The 27,505-nt window shown below is 35.7% G+C and overlaps 1 protein-coding gene across 2 annotated transcripts in view; it reads right to left on the bottom strand.

The window, feature by feature from the left end:
• FAF1 (Fas associated factor 1) overlaps positions 1–27,505 on the bottom strand; it is a 499,303-nt gene that overhangs the window by 236,693 nt on the left and 235,105 nt on the right. For both annotated transcript variants that reach the window (XM_082834106.1, XM_082834105.1), the window contains exon 6: positions 20,731–20,822. In XM_082834106.1, coding sequence (XP_082690232.1) covers positions 20,731–20,822 — 92 coding nt within the window. The remainder of the gene's footprint in view (positions 1–20,730; positions 20,823–27,505) is intronic.

Here is a 27,505-nt window from a genome sequence, read left to right as displayed (position 1 = left end):
GTATGTACATTGTTTTTTTTAGACATAACGCTGTTGAACACTTAATGGGCTACAGTATAGTGCAAACATAAGTTTACATGCACTGGGAAACCAAAAATTCATGTGACTAACTTTATTACAATATTTGCTTTATCGCAGTGGTCTGAAATTGAATCCACAATATCTCTGGGGTGTATGCCTGTATAGGGAAAAATATACTATACGTAGAATATGGTACTCTCTGTGGTTTCAGGCTTCCACTGGGGGTCTTGAAATGTATTCCCCATGGATAGGGGGACTACTACAGATAGTATATAGATTTTGTAGCCAAATGAAATCACCTAGGCAAACAGGGCTCTCCTCCCAAATACTGCACAGCTTTCAGACTACCTCATGTCCTACCATTAGTATTATTATAGACTGCCTCTTCTCTGAATTCATGTATCATATCCCTTATTTAATATTTATTTATAGTGTGTTTTGTATGGTTTGCTTTGTTGCACGTGTGGAAGTCCTGAATTCAAGACTACAAGCCTTTTGAGAGTAAGTATCTTTATTATTCACCTGTATTTCCCTTGACACTTAGCATACTAAAAGGTGATTCAAGGCAATCCTATAAACACTTAAGGAATAGTTCTGCATATTTGGAACTCCATATAAAGAATGACTGATTCTCATTTTTTAAGCCTACCTTTGAAGTGCCATTTTACTCACAAAATTGTAGTTCAGAAAGGTTAAGTAATTTCCCAAGGTTATGCAGCTATAAAAAGATGGAAGCCAGTTTTTAAACTATATTTGATTCTATGTTCTTCAGCACCCTATCTCCCAAATGGCTAGGCTGCTTTAGGGATACAAAGATGAGTAAGACCCTGCCTACTAGGAGTTCACAATTCATCCATTCTTTCTATAATTATTTGATTCTTATTTGTAATAATACAGGAATCAAAGATATAATCACTGACCTCAAGACAGACTATTCTGAGAGTTAAAACAGATGTGAGGATTGTAGAGAAGAAAAAGAGTACTTTGAAGTACTATGAAGAAGAATGGATAGTAAGGGAGGGTGGGAGGGAGGGAGACACAAGAGGGAAGAGATATGGGAACATATGTGTATGTATAACTGATTCACTTTGTTAAAAAGCAGAAACTAACACACCATTGTTAAAGCAATTATACTCCAATAAAGATGTTAAAAAAAAAAGAATGGATTGTAATTTGACAAGTATATAATAGAGGTGATTTCAGACATAGACTAGTTTGAGCAGAGATGAGATTGGAGAATACAGGGAAGGGTGGAGAAAGCAATGAGGAAGAAGTATAAGGGGATGTAAAGAAGGGTTTCTGAAAGAGGAAACTTGAAAAATGTTAAAGACCAACATTATGGGGGCTTCAAATGCTGGGCTAAGGAGCTCAGAATTCCAGAAGTCTTGATTATTACATAGATAGATCCTCCTTTATCTTTACATATGAATCTATACAAATGCTTAATACCTTTAGTGCTTTCCTTTATGCAGTTCCTTAGATATGTTTCTTGATGTTGACTGGTAGACTTGTGCAATAATTTTGTAGAAAGGTTTGCCAGGACCAGCACTGACTGCCAAACTACGTTAGAAGAACACCAATTTAGTCTAGTTCTGTAATTTCCCAGGAGCCCTGGGGAAGGGTAAGTTTGGCAAGAAAAAATATTTATGGCTTTAAACTCCTTGGGAGTCACAGAGTCAGATTTGAATTCCTGCTCCACTCCCTACTAGTTGTTTGACCTTTGTCTCCCACCCCCACGATAATAATTCTTTCAATACTATTTATTTTGTGTCTACCATATACAGGCCCTTATTTTAGGCACTTAACTACTCTGTAAATTGTTTCCTCTTCAGAAAAAAGAAAATAACCTTTACCTGATAAAACTCTGAATATTAAATTTTACAAAGCCAAGTAGGAATTTTTATTACATGTAAGTTTTAAGGTGGTCTATTATTAAAAATAGAATACTTTTGAGGGGTACCCATACTATAAAATCTTACAATGACAGTAAAACATTAACTAAAGTGTCTGTGGTGGTTTTGTGGCAGTTATTTTTCATGTTTTAGTTTCATTTCTCTGTAGGAGTTGATAAAGGGTAAAATCTTTTTTTTAATTTATTTTTTATTTTATATTGGAGTATATTGATTAGCAATGTTCTGTTAGTTTCAGGTGTACAGAAAAGTGATTCAGTTATACATAGACATGTATCTATTCTTTTTCAAATTTTCCCATTTAGGTTGTTACAGTAGGTCCTCCTTGTTGGTTATCTATTTTAAATATAGCGGTGTGTACATGTCAATCCCAAACTCCCAATCTATCCCCCCTCACCCTCCTGGTAACCAAAAGTTTGTTCTTTAAGTCTGTGAGTCTGTTTCTGTTTTGTAAATAAGTTCACTTGTATCATTCTTTTTTAGCTTCCACATATAAGCGATATCATATGATATTTGTCTTTCTCTGACTTATTTCACTTAGTATGATAATCTCCAGGTAAAACCATTTCTGATGCATGGAACATAACTGTACATTATGCCTAATGTTATCCAAGCTCACAGCGTTCTTTTTAACACAGATCTTTTTGGGGGTTGATATACCACATTCATGTTCCTTGTGAGAATGTTTTTTATTATCTGCAACCTCAGACTCCAGCCTGATTCATTCACTTAGCCATTAATAATAATGGCTAGCCTTTAATGAGTGCTACTATGCATCAGGCATTAAGTAAGGGCTTTGGGTCAACTTTATGAAGTTTATTATTATCATTATCTTGTTACAGATGAGGAAACTGATGTTAAGTTACTTGCTTAATGTCACACACAAAATAAGTAGTAGTAACTCTTCTAAGGTCTAACTCTTATGATTTGTCGTCCAGATACTGGGGAAGAGGACCCAGTAAGATCTTATTTCTGCCTTCATTGAGTTTATTGAGGAATGCACAGACAAGCAAACCTACAACCCACATATGGTACCTTTGCTAAGAGCTCTAATACCACTTTTGCTAAGATGGTATGGAAATACAGAGGAAGAATACCTAAATTAGACCAAGGAGGAGGCAAAGGCTATAAAGGAATTTACTATGGTGATTTGCATAATTTTCAAAGACTTCATTGCTAAAATATTATCTATAGAAATTGATTCTAGCTGCTGCTTAGCAGAATATGTTGAGCCCTTAGTTGCTGCATCTAGGAGCAATTTTCTCCACAATAGTGTCTTCTAATAGTTGGTTAGGATAGTTAGCCACAGTTAATCCACCTTCAAGCAGTCTCTCTTTTACCTTCAAAATGCAAAGTCATTCATTGAGCTCCTTCAACTTTGACCTTACCAAAGGTCTGAGGGTAATTACCAAAGTAGGTGGATGAGAAATAATACAAAACAGTTTTTTGTTTCCCTTAATGGCATGTTTTCTCTTCAATAAGAGGGAGAAGGAAAGGTGTAAGCAAATGTAGAAATTTTTTAAAAGCAGTTGAATTTTAACTCAACGCAAGAAATGGTTTTAATAGAACATCTATTGTCTCCTTACCGGTTTTTAATTTTTCATTCTCTATTATGATTTTACTTTCAGTTTGAATATTGGTATTTACCAACAACGAGATGGTTGTTTCCACAAATAGACAACAGTCATTAAAACTTACCGTTGCTGTACCCTCAAATACAAATTGAAATTAATGTTTGAAATGTAATGAAAATCATATACATTGTCCCCAAGCTTTGAACTGGTGGTTATTTGCAAAAAACACAACACAGTGAATGTTAACATTTAAAAGCAGTTAGTGGCAAAGTGCTAGACATTTTCACATATACCCATCTCATAATTCTCCTAGCCAGTTTCTTAATTTTCAAGTTGGGGGAGGGACAGTGGGAGGCATGTGAGAGGGAACTACAAAAAGATAGATAGATAGATAATCTACCTCCTTAAAATTTTCAGTAGTATAACTAAGCATTAATATCTAAGCCACCAACAAAATTCTAGAAATAGTTTTGGCAGAACATCCCTTCTCTATTTTCTTTTCTGTCCACAAGTCTTGGACATTCATTCTGCCAATGAATGCCCACCTATGCCTGAGGGGATCCCATTCCAATTTAACTATGAGCATTTATCAGGAACAGAGAAGTCATCTGTAAAATATCTGTCTTCTAGTGAGTAACAACTTCATTTTAATTCACTGACTTAGTTTAACACATTTTATATTGCCATCCAGTTTTTTTTTTGGGGGGGGGGGAAGGACAGTATGGGGAAAATTAGTGTACAGCAAATTTTAACACAGGCTCCAATAAATAAACCTGAAGTTACAGACATTTTTTTATACCTGAGAACATAAAAAGCCGTAAATTATTGGCCTCCATATGTCAAGTACTGATGAAAGCAACAACATTAAGAAAATATATATAACAACCTTTACTGTCTTGACTGCTTATTTCACATTGAGAGAGCACTTTAGTGATCCACTTACGCAGAAAGCACATGCATATTTTAATATGTATGACACAGTGATTTTTCAAGGTTAACTTAAGATTGCATTATGGTAGTGAAATGATCATTTGATCATCATGTACCTATATACCTGTCATTAATTCCTGATTAAGAGGAACGGCTTCCTCCTGACAAACAGCAGCAGGCCCATAGGGTAGAACAGCAAAAGGCAGGGTGTCTTGTATCAAGGATAATAACAGCAATTTTAAGGATTTCTTCTTCAGCAATTCCTTGAATCAAGAATTCCCTCTTAAATCTTCAGTGGGCAGAAGATTTGGCCAGGCTAAATCAGAGCCTTCCTATGAAAACAGTAACAGTTCTAGGGGAAGCATTCATTGTTATAAAGTATAAATCCATCAAGATTAAGCAACTAGACTAGGAAAAACAACACATTCAGACTTGGGTTTCAGGGCTGTTATGGACTGAATGTTTGTGAATCCCCTCAAATTCACATGCTGAAAGCCTAACCCTCAATGTGATGGTATTTGGAGGTAGGGCCTTTGGAAGATGATTATGTTTATATGAAGTCATGAGGATGGGACTCCCATGATGGGATTACTGTTCTTATAAGAAGAGAGAACAGAGCTTGGGCTCTCCCTCTGTCAAGTGAGGACACTGTGAGAAGGCAGCCACCTATCTGCAAGCCAGGAAAAGGGCTCTCACCAGGTACCAAATCTGTCAGCATCTTGATCTTGGACTTTATAGCCTCAAGAACTGTGAGAAATAAATGTCTGTTGTTTAAGCTACCCAGTCTAGGGTACTTTGTTATAGCAGCCTGAGCTGATTAACATAAGGGCTTTTAAGAGTTCTGAATTCACAGCACTCAAGTAAACAGATACCATCAATTCTGCACAGGCTTCTACTAAATGACTATCTGTTTGTTAAATGGTATATACACATCCAAACTAAAATTCCACTCATTAAAATCCATTGTAGAAAACAATAAGTGTTTGTCAAAACTCATATAACTGGGGAATACTTAAGAACCCATTTATTATATGTAAATTATATCTCCACAAAAAAATTATAAGCCATAAAAAGTACCTGAACAATTGGATAACCACTATTTTGGCAATTAAATGGGTCCCATATTTTTAACTTCAAAAATACTACACACTTTTTATCAACGTAAATGGAAACCATAGATTTTTTGCCATTGCTACTTAATACTACTATATGACCACTGACATATACGGCTGTTGTCCGTGAAATTAAATTTCTCAAATCAATGTTGTATATGTAGTTAAGATGAGTAAAATATTAACATCAATACAGAGATCAAAAAATCTCCTGTTTCATTCCTGCTGTGTATGTATGCTATTTCTTTTCTTGCACTGGATATTTTAAACAAATATCAATGTAAAATAACATGTTTAGAAGGTTCATTTCCAATAATTTTATTTTTTAAATATGACCTGATATTGAAGCCAAAAAGGTAATTTTTTCAAATTATTGTGACTGTTTCTTATAAAAATATAAATAATAATCTTAGAATGTGCTATTGAATTTTTCATTAATAATTTACAATTTATATATTTCTAAAAGGTCCTACAAAATTTTCTCTCCTTTGTCTCTTTGGGAATATTTTATTATCTACAATGATCTTTTTATCCTTTCAGATATATCAAGCTTTTAAATTAAAAAGCATGACACATGGCAATTTAAATTTCCATTCTAAACTTATAGATTCATATGAGCTCTTGTCAACAAAAGACCAAATTTACTATAATTATGGATTATTTACACTAAAACAAAATAAGAAATCAATATGTAAATGTAATGTTTGTAGTAGCTAATGCAGCCAGCAATGACAGATTAGGTTCAAACAGCAATCAGTTTGAAAATCTGGCACATATGTAAATGAGCTAAGGACTTGATGTTTACATTTGACTGTATTTCATTCAGGATTTTTAAATTGTCTCAGGAACAGCACAAAAATAAAATGTTAATCTTTCCACTACAAATATAACTTGAGCCCTCATCATAACTGAAATTAGGTTTTGCTCCTGTCCAGCTAAACTAACATATGATACTAATAATTCTGAGCTGCAGATTACATCATTCTTAATTAACACTCTGCTACAGTTGTTAACATCCTCCAAGACACCATGCTATCATCACCACAAGTTCTGTAACAATCTTAAAACCACGTTTAACAAAGGTTGGCCTCTTACTCTGCAGCTACTTTTAATTGCTTTCTTTGCTAGCAATTAAATATGTCTAGATAAACAAACATTCGGTTTCACATAATTCTTAACAACATTTTCATGAAGATTTCAAAGTTCAGGTGTCCTTATGTCTATAATTACTGTTTATCAATATAGAGATATACTGGATTCAGCTACATGTACTAACCAAAGTATATAAAATTAATCAAAATTTGGTAATTAGCGGTGATAGTGATATATTGTGATCCATCAAGTAGTTCATAGCAAAACTGTCAAAACATAATTCTATTCATCTAGACAAACCACGAAGAAAGAAAAAAAATTTACAGATACAATGGTTTTTGTTTCATTCATGAATTAGTGACCAAGTTTCCGACTGTCCATGAAATCAACCATAGAGAATACCTGCAGTTCTTTTTCGAAGTGTGATGTTAACAAGCTAATCTCAGTACTCACTGACCTATCAATAGGCAGTAAACTATATAAATGGGTTTGCTACATCAATCCAATTAGATGTCTTGTGATCTCCACCAATGCTTTAATTGGGGACAAGTTTCTTTCATCCAGAATGCATAACTATAGGGAAATGTCCTCTTAATATAAGCCACTTTTCAAGTAGCCCCTTATTAAGAAACACTTACCAATCCAATACTTCCTAATTTCACTTTTACAAAATCTAATAATAATGCTCACAAGAATTAAAGTTGAACAGTAATCACCATAATGTACTTGAAACACTGATTATATTAATTTATTCTTAAGAAATTAAGAGTTACTTTAAGAATGATACAGCGAATTGTTATCAACTACTTACAACACTGGTTAAACATTTTCACAGATGAATATCCTTTGTGAAAACAAACAAAAAAGAAGTTGTTTTGTAAAGCATTTTGGAAGAAAAAATTAACCAATCCTTTCAGAACATTTACTTGCATATGTAAAGTTTCCCCTTTCTGTACCTCAGTTCCCCTAGTCATAAAATGGGACTAGATTAGATGATTGCTTTAAATCCTTCCAAAGATGATACTCTAGAGCTTTCTTCTAAGTCAGAGCTCTGATGGATATGACTCTTGCATTAAGGGAGAACACCAAAAATTGAAATAGCAGGATATAGGCTAATAAAAAGTAAAAAATATTATAAGGATTAACATCTGTGCAGAGATTGTGAGGTGCTGAGGAAACAGAAGTAGGATGAGAGCTATCTGAAAGCATCCTTAGAATGTCCTTGTAGTAAGTGAACCCCACAATAGTTCCATGATACTGTTCAGTTATCTTTTTAGTTGGGATAATGGGGGGTGAACAAGTATCCTGAATGGCCTCAGTACAGGGTGGGAGAGATGGGAAAAAGAAAACAAAAAAGAAAAAAATAAACTGTTTGTATGAGTATCAGTACACATACCACCCAGAGGGTGTCACCTCTTAGCTAAGACCGAGGCTAGAAGCACAGCTGGATACCTATTACCACAGCTAGTTATAAGAAGCAGAGATAGAAGAGGAATAGTTCAGTTTTTCCCTTAATTATACCAGGCTTAATGGATTTAGTGAAGTGCATATCCGACGTAGAAGGTTAGAAGAGACCTCAAGGATCATGAGAACAATGTTTCATTTGCTTTTCTTCAAGCTTTTGCCTCTGCTTACAGGGTGAACACTATTTCTGCCCATGCTGCTTCTCCTCACAAAGGAAGTGTTTTAACACTTGTAGCATTTTCTCCCCATTCTAAACCTGCCTCCTCCAGAGAAAAGAAGAGACTATTATAATTATTCACAAGGTCACCTTGTAGTAGGTTAGGTTTCACAGAAGGCAGGGGATGAGACCAGCAGCCTCCTCTTCCATTTCCTATGCCCTAGTGCACTAAATTCCTTTCCACTTTTTATCCTCTGTGGTAAACACCCCTGGATAAGGTTTGCCATGAGCTCTCTAAGCTATGTTTCCTGCTGTGACCAGGTTGGTGAGGCAGGTCTATTGCATCAGTCCTTAAGGCTCTGAAGACCCAGTCATAACTCTTTTTATAGGTCACTTGAGCATGTGGGTCCTAAGATTTAGATCTGGAGTGAAAGGTAAAAGACCTCACTTAGGACTCAAGTCTAAGCCACATGATCCATTTGGTGCTTGTCTGGCTACTAAAGCAGTTTCTTTTTCCAGTCATGGAGCCTCTTTATTTTCTGGTAACATCTGAGGCCCGGAGCAGAGAGGAGTGACCTGCCCTAAGTTAAACAGTGATTCTGTAGGAGAGCTGGGGCTAGAACTCAGATGGGGCTAGGACTCAGATATCTTGACTCACTACTCCTCAATTTCCTTCCACAGTATCCATCAGAAAATATAATACCCTACTCTCACCTAACTCAAGGCTACTGTCACCTGCTTTCCCACCAACGGTTTTCCAAGGACAAAAAAAGGCCATATATTGTAACACCAGTGGTTTACTTAACTATCACAGGAGTCCCAATTAGAATTTACTAATTGAATTTACTAATTGAATTTACTGAATTTACTAATGCTTGCACAAATAGCAACTAATTCAAAGTCAGAATTAAAAGCAACTTCACAACTCAGAAGCCATACAAGAGGACCATATGCTAGACTGCATGACCAGAGCTCAACAATACCCTCACAGAACTCAACAAAATATTAATGGGAACCATCCTCCCAGTATAAAAAGGTCAAAGTTCAAAAGCAAGACTCAATTACTACTTGTAAAAGGGACAGTTACACATAAGGGATACCTTATCTTCTGTCACCCTGCCATAAAAATGAAGACAATCTATATAATTAAAATGGAGCTGGACATTTTTAGCACTTATTAGAATAAGACCAAAGCAAGTTGAAAAGACTGTCTTATTACCAAGACACCCATTCAGTCCTTTTCTAGCAAGGTGATCATTAGTAATACCAAATCCAGAAATACTAAACCTTCTCCATTTATATTTATACATGGCCTGAGGGCTTTGGCACTAGTTATTTCCCTTGCCTAGAATACTATTCATTCTGCTCTTCACTTTAATGGTTCCTCAATCATTCATGTCTCAGTTGAAACAGTACCACTTTCTGACCTTACAACTTACAGTAGTCACCCAATTACTTCTTATCATATCATTCTATTTCAGTTTTCTGCAAAGCACTTGTTATCATCTGATAATTTTTCTGGTTTATTTGTAGTTTGTTGCCTGTCCCTCCACCCTACCATGTCTACACATATTATATTGTAAACTCCATGAAAGCAGGTACCTTGTTGTCTCGTTTCTCATTGTATCTCTAACACCTAGAACAAGGACCTAACACATTTTAAGACGGTACTCAATCTATATCTAGTAAGTGAGTGAATAACTGACATCCTGCATGAATAAATGAGATGGACTCTCCATTTATCTGAAAAACACTTTATGATGAGTTTGACAAATAGCAAAACAGCCAATGGAGAGACTACACATGCATGGATAAAAAATTAAATCCCTCAATTTGTCATGAAACTTTTCATATTCATTACAACAAATGTTTATTAAGGGCCTCTATATAGATGGCACTCTCATGAACTGAGGGAGATGCTCAGTAAGAATGCTCTTGCTCTTTACAGCTTGGGATCTGGTTGGAGAGAGGACAGCCATATAAGAAATAATACTAGGGAAACTAAGACTCAGAGAAGAAAGATGTTGCCTGAGGCCACAAAACCAGTGTAGGACAGTTATAGGATAAACAGTGTCTCACTATAAAGCCAGAGCTCCTTCCATTACTCCATACTTTGATGAGAAAAATGAAAAGGAACACTGGACAAAAAGGCTAAACTCAGGTCAAGAAGTGGAGATTGCCTAGTTCATTACATTTATGGGACACTTGTAAGATCTTCAGCTCCCCAAGTATCTTATATCTGTTCTGCATGATGCTTGATATCCCTCCATTAGAACTTTACTTCTTACCTTTGGTCTCTCTTAGGAGGCAAACATCCTTAGGCATGTAGCACTTCACAGTATTCATTCCACAAATAGTTCTAAGTACCTACTATATTTCAGGCCCTCTTTTAGCTGTTGAGGATACAACAGTGAACAAAAAAGAAAGCTGCTGATTTCTTACAGCTTTACATTGTGATGAGGGACACAGACAACAAATATGAATATATTACTAATATTACTAATATAATGCATTGTTGTCATAATGTAAGATAAAGGGAGAATGTATAACAGAGGGGCTTTTTTAGCCAGGGGAATCAAGGAAAGACTATCTGAGGATGTAACATTTGAGTAGAGGCCTGAATAAAGTAAAGGAGTAAGTCAAGTTGATAAGTGGTAGATCATTTAAGGCAGGGGAATAGCAAAGTGCAAACGTCCTGAAGTTGAAGCACACTTAGAATGTTTAAAGAAGAGCAGGGAGGCCAGTGTGGCTGGCAAGATACAAGCCAGAGATGAGAATGATAAAAGATGAAGTTAGAGAGAGAGTCAGGAACAAGATTATATAAGTCCTTTATATACCTTAGTAAGGAACCTGGATTTTATTCTAAGTGTAAAAACGCAAATGGAGGGGTTTGAGCAGGGGAGAGACATAATCAAGTTATGGTTTTTGGTTCATTTACATCTTAGACCATTTGAATGTGGGAGAGGTGCCATTTGAAGTAGTGGAATAAGGACAGGGGAAAGAAGAGGTCATTAAATGGTAAGGCTGAGAGAAGGCAAAGAAAAGTTTACCTACTCATTTTTATTATCTATGGTTATAAGTGAGATTTACACACAATTTTTTCTTACATTATCTTTTTCTAATTTTGGTAACAAGATTACATGAACATTAACTTTTTTTTTAATTTATTAATTTATTTATTTTTGGCTGCGTTGGGTCTTCGTTTCTGTGCGAGGGCTTTCTCTAGTTGTGGCAAGCGGGGGCCACTCTTCATTGTGGCGTGCGGGCCTCTCACTATCACGGCCTCTCTTGTTGCGGAGCACAGGCTCCAGACGTGCAGGCTCAGTAGTTGTGGCTCACGGGCCTAGATGCTCCGTGGCATGTGGGATCTTCCCAGACCAGGGCTCAAACCCGTGTCCCCAACATTAGCAGGCAGATTCTCAACCACTGTGCCACCAGGGAAGCCCTACATGAACATTATAAAATAAGATAGGTAGCAGTCTCACTGGGAAGAGTTTGTGTAAAATTTCTTTATGGAAATCCTCTGGGGTGGGGGAGGGTGAAGAAGTGGCATGTGAAATTTTTGACTATAAATTCAATTTCTTTGATGGCTATCATTTATTCAGGTTACCTATTTCTTGTATTCATTTTAGTACTTGATAGTTTATGCAAAATTTTCCATTTCAACTAAATTTCAGATTTTAATAAGCCATAAAGATATGCTTATTTTATTACTATTCACACACATTTTTGTTTTAAAACAATTTAATTTATTAATTTCTTATTTGCTTTGTATTAACTTACTTAATAATTATTTTATTAATCAAATAATCTCTTCTGAATCTGTAGTTAAGTCCCCTTTTTCACACCTAATATTTTTGTGCTTACCCTCGTTTTTTCTTGGCTTGGTTTTTCAAGCAGTTATTACTTGTTGATTACTTCTATCATTAATTACTGCTTTTAAATCTTTCTTTCCTTCTATTTTCTTCAGACTTACTCTATTGTTATTTCTCTATTTTCTTAAGTTGAACATACAATGCAATTGTTTTCTATCTTTCTTACCTTCTAATTAGTGGACTTAATATTACAAATTTCCCTCTAAGTACCACTTTTGCTATATTCAAAGTTTTAATATATAGCACTCTTATTTATGTTGACTTCTGAACAGCTAGTGGTTGCTATCATGATCTCATTTTTACCCATAAATTATTGTGAAGTAAATTATTTGTAGTATCCAAATGTATGGAGAATCTCAGAGATACCTTTTTATTATTACTTCACTTCTAATTTTATTGCATAATGGCCAGAGAATGGGTCAGCATGATAGTGATTCTCTGATACTAGCTTTGTGTTCTAATATGTGGTGAATTTTCATAAGTATTCTATATGTGCTTAATTTGGTTATTCAAATAATAAATAGCCTACAAAGACTTATTGCTTAATTCATTAGTTTCCATAAGACATTTGTATATAATTGTGGTTGAACTATTTCCCCTTGTAATTTTGTCAATTTTTGCTGATTTGTGCACACAAGTTTACAATTGTCATATCTTCTTAGTAAACTGTCCCTCAATATTATTTGCCTTAAATTCAATTTTATGTGATATTAATATTGCCACACTACATTATAAAATTAATATTTGGCTTAAATATCATTTCTTATACCCTTTATTTTTTCTTTTCTGTGTCATTTCTTTAAGAGATATTTCTCTGATAAACAACATATAGCTGACTATTCTTTTTTCTTCTAGAAAAGAAAAAAGAATTTTTCTTTAGTGTTTATCCCCTTAAGTTATAACATTTATACCTAGGTTTATACTTTTCTAATACAGACTAATTTAATCAGTAGCTGTAGCTTTCTTCAAACAAGAACCTAAACAAGCTCTCAATAACTACCCTCTCTCTGCCATCACCTAACCACTACCTCTAATTCAGTTTACCCATCTGCAAAATGTGACAAAGAACACCTATCTATGATTTATTGTGAGGATTTAATCAGATAATATATATATAAAGGGCTTGGCAAAAAGCCTGTCTTCATAAATGATAACTGTTGTGTCACTATCACTTACCAAATACTTTAACTTCATATCCTTATTCTTGTAACTATTACCTATCTTCTACTGCAGTATTATCTATAATTTAAACTTTTCAACAACTATTACTTAACAGCACTGAAATCCAGAATCCAGAAATGTTCTTCACTTGCTCCAATCTTCTATTCTTCTGCCTTTTCTACTATCTCTAAACCTGCCAGGTAACTTCAAAACTTAACCCCTGGACTCTACCCTGCCTCCCTGCTATAGACTGAACTGCATGCCCCAACCCTAGAAATCTTATATTGAAGCCCTAACCCCCAATATGGCTGTATCTGTAAACAGTCTTTAGGAAGTAATTAAGATTAAATGAAGTCATAAGGGTGGGGCCCTAATCCAATAGGATTGGTGTCTTTATAAGAAGAGGAAGAGAGACAAGAGGACTCCAGTACTTGCTTGCTCCCTGCCTCCTCTACTTCCCTTCCCCTACTTCCTTTCCCTCCCTCCTTCCCCCCTACCCCTATCCCCCCATATGAGGACACAGTAAGAAGGCAGCTGTCTGCAAGCCAGGAAGAGAGCTCTCACTAGAAACTAAATCTCACAGGAACCCTGATTGGGCCTTTCAGCCTCAAGAACTGTGAGAAATAAATGTCTATTGTTTGTCACCCAGTCTATGGTATTTTATCATTGCAGCTTAAGTTTAGATACTCCCATACCCTTTTTGGTTTCACTTTTTCAAATTTTTCCTATTTGCTGTCTCTTCCTCCTCATAATTCTCATAATTCTTCAGTCTCTTGACCCTACTCCTCCCTCAACTTCTCTCTCCCTTCAGAGTTGAATTTTCTGAAAATAACAGTAACTCTAATCCCTCATTTCTCACTTATCCATTAAAATCTACTACAACCTGGTTCTTATTCTCATCTTCCTACCAAAAATAATCTTAATAAATTCATTAATTACTTATAAACCAAACTGATGACCTTTTAAATAATTATCATCCTACTTGGAATACACTGCAACATTTTGTAGCATTGTACATTTGAGACAAAAAATATAGGCAGTAAGTAGTACATATTTTTCTGGATTGTCTCAGTTCTAGACATGTGACTGAATTACATATGGGACACACACCAGTGAAAAGCTCCACTGGCAAGTAGGAAACAGGTGTTTATAAATAGAGACTTGTCATCTATATATGTTTTTGGAAATTGAACTATTGAGAGGAGACATCAGGGAGAATGTACAGTAAGAGGGATTGCTGAAAACAGAATTCTGGGGAACACCAACTTTTAGAGCAGATGAAGAAAAGAGGTGATTACTGGATGAATCAACCTGAGTGGCACACAGGACACCAAAACAGTGTTGGAAATTTTCTTTAAAGAGATGAATTAAGGGGACTTCCCTGGTGGCACAGTGGTTAAGAATCCGCCTGCCAATGCAGGGGACATGGGTTCAAACCCTGGCCCAGGAAGATCCCACATGCCATGGAGCAACTAAGCCCATGAGCCACAACTACTGAGCCTGCGTGCTTAGAGCCTGTGCTCCACAACAAGAGAAGCCACCGCAATGAGAAGCCTGCACACCGCAACGAAGAGTAGCCCCTGCTCACTGCAACTAGAGAAAGGAACGAAGACCCAACACAGCCAAAAATAAATAAATAAATAAATTAAATAAATAAATATATATATATATATAAGCTTATATATACCTTAATGAATAGGTTATAAGCTCCCACAGGACAGAGCTTGTTTTCATCTAGAAGGTAATCAATAAATCTTTGACAGACTGAATTTTTCCTATAATAATATGAAACAGGTATAATTAACAGTCCCCATCCCTTCTGATTTTACCATGATTTACAGTATAACCTGAAGTTGTGCCATAGGGGTACTGCATCACCTTTGAATTAATTAGTGAAATCTGATTTTAAAAGTTTTTAAATGCATTTCAACTGTTATAAAGATTACAATTAAAGAGTTTGCTCTTAAATTCTCAAAAAGCCTGAAATTCTGTTTTCTGAAAAACATTACTTACTTTAAAATAATTCTAAATATAATTCAGTTACAGACACTTATATGGTAATTTTACTGCTCTTAGCTTTAAAAAAATGTAAATACAAAATAAGACTCAATTAACAGGCACCCCCTAGTGGCAGTAAAATCAAGTTAAGAAAAAAAAATTTTATAAGACGTGGTTTAAGATATAGCTCTCACCAAACCTTGAGAATAATATTGTCAGTAAACAATTTAAAAGCATGTTATTTTATATCTACATTTTACTAAATGATTAATAGTGTACGGTAACTAAAAGTTCATTCACACACCAAAATTTCATTAATATTCTTGAGAACTACAGTAAGTGAAATAATGTATATAAATACCCTTCAACAAGTATATAATGACAATTACAAGATATTTTTTAAAAAATCTCATTATAGAGAACAGCTTCCAAAAAAGAAGGCATCTTTGGAATAAAGCTTTATATATTTGTGTCAAGAAACTGGAAGCTATGGAGGGTCAGATGGAGATTTCAGTATCAGAAGTATTCACTGATGACCTTGAACAATCCACAAAACACTTCTAAACACCTCAATTTCCTAATTTATAAATTAGAGATATCAAAATCAGCCTGTAATCTTGTAGAGTTGTTATAAAAATCAAGTGAGAGTTGAATGAAATAGATTACTATTGGTATTTACTAGCATAAATAATTGTAATAATCATGCTTTGTAATTTCACATATAATGTACCTCTCCTGCTTAATGAATTTTTACAACCACCCTGGCAACTAAAATCAATGCTTCCTATTTTATACATGAAAACTCTAAGACCCTAACCAAGCTGGGAGTATAATCCAGGATTTTTCTCTCCAGGTCTTGTTATCTATAATTTTATATGACGAGATAGATTATAATCATATTACTTTTCCGATTTGGTCATAATAAATTTTGTTTAGGAGTGATACTATAATACCAGTGTTGTCTAGTCCATTGAGAGAAGACTGATACTCTATAAAGAAAGAACCTATTATTTGCCATTGCATTGGAATTGGAATGATGGAATCCAGCAACAGGACCTCGCCATAGTTCTGCACTGCAATTAACAGGCAGTTTATTATGCAGTTCCCCTCAGTCTTCCAACATCCACTGACTTGTGTCAGAGAAATAAAAGAATAAAACCAAATAAATATCAAACCAACCACCTAAATAAAATACACCTTTAAAAAAAATCCCAAATCTCAGGTGAAGAGAAGACAATTCAGGGAACAGGTCTAGGGTAGAAATATAAATTAGAGATATAAAATTGACAGTGCACACAGATGACACTTAAAAGCCATGACACTGAATTTAGTAATGTGGTCATGAGTGACATTAGCAAGTCCACTAGCAGATCCCTACTTAGACTGGGCTCAAGAGAAACGGGAGGAAAGGAATTAGAGACAACAAATGTAGACAACTCTTTGGGGGAAGTTTTGTTATCAAAGGGACTAGAGAAATGGAGTGATTGCTGGAAGGGGAGGTGGGATCAAGAGAAAAATGGAAGAAATAACATCACGTTTGAATGTTAATGGTAACACTCTACTAGAGGGAAAAACTGATGATGCAGGGAAGAATTAAAGTGAAGGAAGTCCTTGATTTAGGCCAGAGGGAATATAGAATGTAATCTGAAGCAAACATGGAGGTTTGGTGTTAGATAGGAGATTGGTCATGCCATCTAGAGTAACAGGAGAAAAAGAAGAGTATGTGTATAAGATGCAGGTAAGTAAACAGAGACCAAGTTGGAAGCTTGTGGAAATTCTCTTGTGATTGCCTTCATTTAATCAGTGAAACAAAATAGGAAATGAAGTCATCAGCTGAGGGTGAGAATACGGGAGAGGTGTTTTAAAGGTCTGAGGAAAAGATAAGTGTAAAATGGCCATTTAGGAGAGTGTGGATAAACCAGGTAAATATGCTATCACTGCCTAGCAACATTAGGGGGCTCTCTAAAGATTATGGTCGTGAATTTAAAGATACACCCATCAGCATGATTTTGTTTGTCTCTAGTCACATTTAGCTCTGAGGCACAGAATAGACAGAGTTGTATTTATCCAAGGTACGGATTTTTGTCAAGCAAGATCCATGAAGCAAGAGTTGAGGCTACATGCAAGAAAGTGATTACAATGAATGACCATGGGATATTGCCCACTCTAAGGAAGAAAGAGAGGACATGAAAGAGGTAATGATCATGAAAAGATGGTAGAAACAATGGATTGGAGGCCTGAATAAGGCTGAAGGATTGTTAGGGTTAGGATACTAAAGGAAGTGGGCTAGAAAGACGAGACACGATTAGCAGAAAATGGAAGCTTGAAATTAGTATTTAAGAATTGTTTTAATTAAATGACAAGACCACAGGAAGATATGGCTGACGTAGGACGGGAAAAAAGATCACTGTAGAAAATAAGTTCAAGAAACTAAGAGGCCAAGGTGTTAGAAGAATCTTTCCTATTTTTCTCTACCAATTTCAGATCTCTTCTATTCATTTGCCAATTCTCAAATATAACACGAATAATCAGAATTACCTTTTATTTTCTCTTTTTTAGATTATAAATTAGGTTGCAAATTACAATAAGATTTGTATGAATCCACCAATTATAACAAAATTTTGCAAAAACAAATCAATTTGATTCATTATGGAGTTTAGAGCAGAGAAATTTTATGTCTCCCATATTTGATAATATGATGTACTTTATAACTTAATACTAAATTACTTTTGGACTCTATTACATAGTTGTCAAAAATTATTTTTATTTGATAAATACAAAATGAAAATCAGAAATTAAAAATAATTATTACCATTAGCTTATAAAATTCTGTATGGATTTTGCTTTTTTAAATTGTCTCTCATGAAATCAGAATTTAAGATATACATCACACACAAAAAAAGAAAAATAATCTCTAGTTTTATAGAAAGATATATTAACAGGTACCTAAAAGAAACACACCTTGACGTTTTAGTTAGATTTTAATAAAATGTGCCCTAATATAACTTTTTCATCAAATGTGCCCTTTATAACTTTTTCCAGCTTTCAAGCAGGAAAGCTCTAATACCCCTCCTCTCACTAGCCAGATAGACTGTGCTTTGTGTCTTTTATTTGGCTTTGAATTTTTATGTCTTTCTTGTTGTTCCAACACAGGAAAAAGCATTACTGTAACTTGCTAAAAATCCATAAAGCCAACTAGGGAAGATTACTTTAGTGCTATATAAAGTACTCATTCTCCAATAAACACTGTATTTCAGAAGCACTGTAGGCCCCTGCCTGCCTAGGGACTGAGGAAGTGGCAATCAAACTAAGGTCAGCCACAGGGCAATGAAGAACATTTCCATTAGCCCAGGAAGACATTTTGATAAATCCATTTAATCATGTTACTGGAAAGCAATAGATTATAACAAATGATGTCTCTTACCTACTTGTAATTATGTGGATTATATATTGGATGACAGTGATTACACTCTGTTAACTAACTTAAAAAATAATATCCTCCATGACTAGATACAGAACCCATACCTATAATCTCATCTGGTATTTATATCAACATTACTATAAACACGAGGACTACAAGTACTGTTGGCTGTTTGTAGTAGCATGCAAATACAACTTCCCATTAATATATGATATGAACACAGAAGATAAAGAGCAACCCAAGAAATCTTTAAATTCTTAGCCTAAAACAAACCTTTAACAGACTATCAGATACAATTATATTAGATTTAACTTTTTTCAGTTCAGTGATTTCTACTTTGGTAAAGTGAAATTTAATTTTCTTTTTGCTACTATCCACCTGTGATGGTATGATATATAAGAAATATACATTTGGTTTTCTTCCCCACTTAGAGCTCCTAAAATCTTTGGAATTTTTTAAGTGATAAGAGTGATAAAGGTGAAAAAAGAGAGGTCTCTTTTGTTATTCATAATGAGCCACTTTCAACCACACCTGGGTTTGCTAAACAGATGATGTTTGGAAAACCCCTCTAGAGAGAAGCTGGTTGCCAGGGGAGCCAAGCTCATGATTAGAGGACTGGACTTTTAGCCTGCACCTCCGCCTCCAGGAAGGAGAGAAGAGCTGGAGGTTGGGTTAATTACTAATAGCCAATGACTCAATTAATCATACCTCTGTGGTGAGCCTCCATAAAAAATCCTAGCTGAAGAGCTTTGGAGAGCTTCCAAGTTGGTAAACAAGAATGCATTCGTGTCCTGGGAGGGTGGCACACCCCAAACATTACAGGCACTCCTGTGCTCAAGACCCTTCCAGATCTTATCCTATGTATCTCTTCAGCTGGCTGTTCATTTATATCCTTTAAAATATGCTTTATAATAAATTGGTAATAGCAAGTAGAGCATTTTTCTGAGTTCTGTGAGCCATTCTCTCACAAATTACTGAACTCAGAAGGGAGTGGTGGGAACCTCCAATCTATAGCCACTTGGTCAGAAGCACAGGTGACAACACAGACTTGTAACTGGGTCTGATATAGGGGCCGTCTTGTGGGACTGAGCCCTGAACCTGTGAGATCTAATGCTATCTCCAGGTAGATGGTATCAGAATTTAGTTAATTGTAGAACATCCAGCTGGAAATGAAGAACTGCCTCATGGTGGTGGTGGTGGGGGGGACCCACACATCTGGTGGCCAGAGGTGTTCTATGGGTAGGGTACCAAAGAAAAACAGGACTTTTTTCCTTCTACTACATTAATAATAAAGGCATTTGGTAGGCGGTGGGGAAAAATTGGACAATATTCAAAGTTTAGGAACACCAAGTTGCATTAAATAAAAAGAGAAAATGTACAAAAAATGGTGAAAATCTAAGAACAACTTAAACATAGTTCTAGAAGGATACTGTACTCATAAAAATTATTACTCTATCACTACCTTAATCATTCACTTTAGATCAGGTTGCTTCATCAGGCAATAATGTAACATACAATTAAACATCAAAATCATCTGATCATTCTATAAATGTACTGAGTTTCACTGTGAATACTGAAAAAAGAATGAGACCCTCTATTCCAAATAGAGAGAAAATCTTAATAAAAATTTTATATCAGTGTTTCTCAAGCTGTATTCTGCAAAGCCCAAGAACCTTCCTCAAAGCTTTGCTTCTTTAGCCATGGGAGACACTGGAGTTCCAGTTACTCAATCTCTTCCCTCCAACTCCAGTTCTTCCCATTCAGAGAAGTGCCATTTTTGACTCTTTTTTACATAATAGAGTTTTGCTAAAGCTTTTCTTTGTAAAAAGATTCCATCACTAAAATCAAACAAATAAACTACCCAAACCAAATAGTTTGAAACTTTATATAGTTAATAGCTGTTGTTAAGTTAAAGCTTCAACAAGATTTTGATTTGATTTGATAGTTATATACAGTAAAACAACTTAACAATCAAACTTTTTGTTTCAGATTCCCAGGAAAAGTAAACACCTTACCCAGCATGACTAGATGATGAAGGTGGTGGCAAATCTGGTGTAAGAACATAAAGACTGTTGTTTTTTGGCAAGTGTAGTGATTTTAAGACCGTCTGAAAAACAAAAAATAAAAACAAATATAAAATAACTATTGATTGTGCATTTTTAATCTTTTCCTATAATTCTTAGGAAATTATCACTATTGTAGTTTGACTTTGCATCTTTTGACAATTTCCTAAATAGGATAATACAGAAGAACTACTGAATCGTAAAAAATCTCTCTCTCATAAATATCATAAGTTAGCATAAATATGAATATTAAAATAAAATACAAATTCTTTAGCTCATGAAACGATACAAATATATAAGAACACAGTTGAGAATCATTAATTTCTTCATTGAAGAAGCATATCCTTGCAACTAATATCCACTTCATTCAGGATCATTATAGCAAAAATTAGCGATGTAGGTGTTCAGAGATCATTAGACCTAGAAAAGATTATAGAGAGTACCTCAACCTAAAGACTTTATAGATGAGGAGCTGCAGCCTAATAGGTGAAATGACTTGGATAAGGTCTCTTGTAAGTGTTACCTAGGTCACTTAACTGTTAGGCCAGATAATTTTTTTTGTTAAAGCACTTTGTCTGGAGTGAATAAACTACTCTTGGGCTACCTCTGACCTACTATCTTGATAACCACACAAAATTTCACCAAATTTATTTGCCAGAGAACTCCTACATACCTTTCAAACTCCCAACTTGATGGTAAATACCCGCTAATTCAAAATTTTTTGGACAGCAAGAAACATTAAGAAACACATTTTACATCTTTACATCATAACCCAGGACAAAAATACTTACTCAACAGATATTTATTGAGCCACCAATTCTGTGCCAGGAGTATTCTAAACACTGAAGATATAGCAGTGAACATGATAGTCTAAAACCCCTGATCTTCAGGAGCTTAAATTTTAGTAGGAATAAACAAAGTAACCTATATAGTTGACTACTATATAGTTGACTACTAGGAATAAACAAAGTAACCTATATAGTTGACTACTAAAAGTCAGATATATCCATCTGGAATTCAGGGAACAGGTCTAGGGTAGAAATATAAATTAGATACATAAAATTGACAGTGCACACAGATGACACTTAAAAGCCATGACACTGAATTTAGTAATGTGGTCATGAGTGACATTAGCAAGTCCACTAGCAGATCCCTACTTAGACTGGGCTCAAGAGAAACGGGAGGAAAGGAATTAGAGACAACAAATGTAGACAACTCTTTGGGGGAAGTTTTGTTATCAAAGGGACTAGAGAAATGGAGTGATTGCTGGAAGGGGAGGTGGGATCAAGAGAAAAATGGAAGAAATAACATCACGTTTGAATGTTAATGGTAACACTCTACTAGAGGGAAAAACCGATGATGCAGGGAAGAATTAAAGTGAAGGAAGTCCTTGATTTAGGCCAGAGGGAATATAGAATGTAATCTGAAGCAAACATGGAGGTTTGGTGTTAGATAGGAGATTGGTCATGCCATCTAGAGTAACAGGAGAAAAAGAAGAGTATGTGTATAAGATGCAGGTAAGTAAACAGAGACCAAGTTGGAAGCTTGTGGAAATTCTCTTGTGATTGCCTTCATTTAATCAGTGAAACAAAATAGGAAATGAAGTCATCAGCTGAGGGTGAGAATACGGGAGAAGTGTTTTAAAGGTCTGAGGAAAAGATAAGTGTAAAATGGCCATTTAGGAGAGTGTGGATAAACCAGGTAAATATGCTATCACTGCCTAGCAACATTAGGGGGCTCTCTAAAGATTATGGTCATGAATTTAAAGATACACCAATCAGCATGATTTTGTTTGTCTCTAGTCACATTTAGCTCTGAGGCACAGAATAGACAGAGTTGTATTTATCCAAGGTACGGATTTTTGTCAAGCAAGATCCATGAAGCAAGAGTTGAGGCTACATGCAAGAAAATGATTACAATGAATGACCATGGGATATTGCCCACTCTAAGGAAGAAAGAGAGGACATGAAAGAGGTAATGATCATGAAAAGATGGTAGAAACAATGGATTGGAGGCCTGAATAAGGCTGAAGGATTGTTAGGGTTAGGATACTAAAGGAAGTGGGCTAGAAAGACGAGACACGATTAGCAGAAAATGGAAGCTTGAAATTAGTATTTAAGAATTGTTTTAATTAAATGACAAGACCACAGGAAGGTATGGCTGACATAGGACGGGAAAAAAAGATCACTGTAGAAAATAAGTTCAAGAAACTAAGAGGCCAAGATGTTAGAAGAATCATTTACAAGGCTATATTACTAAGAATTAACACAGAGAGCAATTATAAACCAGGAACTAAAAATCATCAGAAAATGAGGAAAGATGACCTCAGTAAGTAGGTGATACAATTTTTTTTTACATGAAAGTCAAAGCTGAAGGTTTTTTAGAGAGGAAGGACTGGAAATGGAAATGAGGAACAATGAGAACACACGTTTTACCAGTTAGTCCAGTGGTATGACGGCTACTGGAGCAAAGAAATTAACACTGAGAAGCCTACAGAAAAACAGTGTGATCAGAAAGGCAGATTTCAGTCAGAGGGTAGATGGTGAAGAGAAAGTGCAGGGAAGAGGTTGACAATAAGAGGAATTTGGTTAATGATGAATAGTTCCACAGGGCATAGCAAAAAGGTTTCAAGCACTGTAAAGGAAAAAGAATAGAGACAGATATGGGCTGTGCAGAGGCTATGGAGGTTTGAGTGAGGGGTGAAGTGGGAATCTGAGACTCCTTGCAGTGACTTGCATAAACAGGAGGAAAAGGCTTAATGAAATTGGTTCTGGTTGAATCAAAGGAAATAATAATGTCAGGGCTGCAAGTGTTGGAAAGAAAGGTGGAGTAGATATCTAGGATCCCCTTTTAACCCTGCAGATAGAAGTAGGGACACCTGAGAAGGGCTGATCTTACCCAAGTATAGAACATAATGAACTTATTCTTGACCCCTCCATGAGAGGGCCCATCTTACTAAGGGCACAGTCTTCCTTCACAGGCTTTGGGACTTACTCTTGACTCATTAGTTATTTCTTAAATAAAAAGAAATACTTACTCATTATTTGCAATACACTCTGACATCTTTTATCCTATTTCTTTTTCTTTTAATACTGGCTATAACCCACTCAGTTAACTTCAAAACTCACTAATGGCTTGTGACCCATGGTTTGAAAATAAGACACTGTAGTAGGTAATTAATCATAACTTCACAATCATCCAGGAAGCCCTGAAGTTCTGAATCTTTTTGCAAATATATGAAAGTCCTTTTGAAACTGATCTATGTTACCTTTCAAGAGTTCACGTGCAAACAAAAAAAAAAACCACATGCATATACACACAGGAAAGTTATTTTTCATCTTCCATTATTTTACTTTGAGGATTATTGATAACTGCTTGGTCTTACCACTTGATCATTATTGTCAGTTTGCCATGCCATCATCCAAAGATTTTCCACTAAACCTTCCTTCTCAAACCACATATGATATGATGAAATAAATGGATGCTTTCTTTAAGTCATTCAGTCATTCCACAAACATTTATTTGATGCCTGTTATACCAGGCATTGGATATCTAATGGTGAAAGAAACAGACGTGGTCCCTCTACTTATGGTGTTGTGATGGGAAACGCTGGGATGGGAGCCTTTTATACAGAGGTCTGTTACAGAAAAGTAACATTTTAAGCTGAGACTTGAAAGATGAAAAAGAGCCACCCATGTGAAGAATTGGGTGTAAAGCATTCCAGGCAGTTAAATAGCACCTGTCAGGTAAAGTTATAGAGAGCTTGAGCCTATTAGAAGAATTAAAAAGAGGTTTCTATGGCTGCAGCTTGGAAAGAGAGGGTATGAAAGGCTGAAGATGAGGCTGTAGATGTGAAGAGAGGGTAAATAATACAATACCTTTTAAACCATGGTGAGTAGCTTGAATTTTATTCAAAGTGCAATAAAAATTTATGCTTTACCAGGAGAGTGATATAATTTGATTTATATTTTTAAAAGCTCATTCTGGCTCCTGTGTTGAGAATGCATTGGGAGAACCCAAGAAAAAAAGCTGGAAAAACAATAATGAAGCTATTACACTGTTCCAGGCAAGATATGCTAACAGCCTGGATTGGGCAGTGCAATAAAAATACTGAAAAGTGGCCCTGGTTGGGATATATTTTGGAGATAGATGCTATAGGACTTACCAAAGGATTAGGTGCTTTTGAAATTTTTAAAAAATTTATTTTATTGGGGAATTCCCTGGCAGTCCAGTGGTTAGGACTCAGCTCTTTCACTGCCATGGCCCGGGTTCAATCCCTGGTCAGGGAACTAAGATCCCGCAAGCTGCACAGCATGGCCAATAAATTAATAAATTAATTAATATTTATTTTTATTGAATTATAATTGATTTACAATGTTGTGTTAGTTTCTGAGGATTAGGTGTTTTTCAAATGGGAAAAGATTAATGTCCACATTTTTGGATTTAGCACTGGTGATATAGTTCTGCCATTTATAGGGGAAGACTGGTGGAGAAATGGCATGGGAAGGAAAATCAAGAGTTCCATTTTAAACATGTTAAGTTAAAGATGCCAATAAGGTATGCAAGCATAAAAGTGAACTACCAATTTGGATATGTGAATTCACAGAAGTATAACCTGGAAATATAAATTTGGAAGCAATCAGAAAATTAATGGCATGGAAATAGCAGAAATCACCTACGGAAAAGAGTACATAGAAATAAGTAACTGAAAATATTATTGATAACAAAGACTAAGTTCAAATACAGTCAGCCCTCCATATCCATGGGTTCCACACACAAGGATGGAAAATACTCAGAAAAATTCCAAAAGTTCCAAAAAGCAAAACTTGAATTTGATGCACATCAGCAACTATTTACATAGCACTTACATTGTATTAGGTATTATAAGTAATTTAGAGATGACTTAAAGTATACAGAGGATGTGTAGGTTATATGCAAATAAAATGCCATTTTATATAAGAGACTTGAGCATCCACGGATTTTGGTATGGGGTGCGGTCCTGGAACCAATCTCCTATGGTTACTGAGAGACAGCTGTATTAGAACACATAGCTTTAAGAACATTTTCAACATGATTGCCTTTCTCTTCACAAACTAACGAAAATGCCATGTAAGGCTGATTCACATTCACAGGTCTCTCAATAAATGAAGGAATAAATGATATAGCTATGTAAACTAATACATTTTGGTGTTTTACTTCTGCCAAAGTTGCTGATTTACTCAGTCAAGACTTATTTTTATTTTTTAATCCACATTTCAATTAGAGCAACCATAAAGCAGCAGGGATCAGTCAGCTATAGCCTGTGTGACAAATTCAGCCTAGTGCCTGCTTTTGGATGGCCTGTGAGTTGAGCATGGTTTTTACATTTTTTTTTTTTTTTTTTTTTGCGGTACGCAGGCCTCTCACTGCGTTGCGGAGCACAGGCTCTGGACGCGCAGGCTCAGCGGCCATGGCTCACGGGCCCAGCCGCTCCGCGGCATGTGGGATCTTCCCAGACCGGGGCACGAACCCGTGTCCCCTGCATCGGCAGGCGGACTCTCAACCACTGCACCACCAGGAAAGCCCTACATTTTAAATGCTTGAAAACAAATCAGAAGAAGAGTATTTCATGATATGTGAAATTATATAAAATGCAAATTTCTGTGTCCACAAATATTGATTTATTGGAACAGTCATGCTCACTCTTACACAAATGGTCTGTAATTATTTTCAAGCTATAACAGCAGAATTGAGTAGTTGCAACAGAGACTATATGGCCCAAAAAGCTTAAAACATTAACTACCTGGCTCTGTACAGAAAAAGTTTGCTGATCCCTAATATAGCACATCACTAATTTGTACCTAATTTATAAATATCTTGCCAACCTGTAATTTCTATAAATAACTTACTGAAGTACTCAGAACATCTCTACATATCAAATGAACTCACATATAATTATTTATAAGCATTATGTCTACCAGAAGCAATTGACAAAGAATTGAACCAAAAGATGAAGATTCTAAGTTTCTGCCTGGTACTGAAGTACCAACTCAGTAACTACTGTGAAAAGATTTGATAATTATTTCTACCTCAAACACCTAAAACTCTGGAGTTAACTCATTTCCTTCCATCACTCCCTACTCTCTCTGTCAGAAAAAGAGTAAGTGTGTGAAATATTTTATGCCAAAGGCTGCTACTGGGTCCTTGAGAATAGCAACTACTACCTTAAAATTGCAACACTTTGTACAAATTCTTAAAATATAACTCATTCTATGCACCTGACCCTATCCAAGTAAACAAAGAAATATTCTTACCATTTAAATTTTCCGAGTTAAAAAGATTTCCTATTATCTTCCTTGTTCCATAAACACTACTGGACATAAATGTATATACTGTGTATGACTTCTTTCAGGCCAATAAGTAATTGTTCAATAAATTATTATTCTAGGCTTTCCCGCTTAAGGCAGGAAATGAGCTGCTGACTGGAGTGGTGAGCAGCCTTGCTGACCGTCAGAAGAGTGACCTAGTAGAGCCAATCTGCAAGGAAAGGAAGGGCCAAATACAGCAACTTTTTCATGGCTATAAAAGGGAGAGCTTGACATGCCCACACCACAGGACCTCTAGAAACTTTCCTGAGCCGTGTGGCTGACAAGGTCTTGGTGCTCCGGCCAGGTGTCAGGCCTGAGCCTCTGAGGTGGGAGAGCCGGGTTCAGGACACTGTATCACCAGAGACCTCCCTGACCCACGT

Source organism: Leucopleurus acutus, assembly GCF_964270905.1.
Source record: "Leucopleurus acutus genome assembly, chromosome: 2".
Classification (NCBI taxonomy): Eukaryota; Metazoa; Chordata; class Mammalia; order Artiodactyla; family Delphinidae; genus Leucopleurus; species Leucopleurus acutus.
Note: the sequence above shows the minus strand (reverse complement) of the source record. Positions and strands in the feature narration are given on the sequence as shown.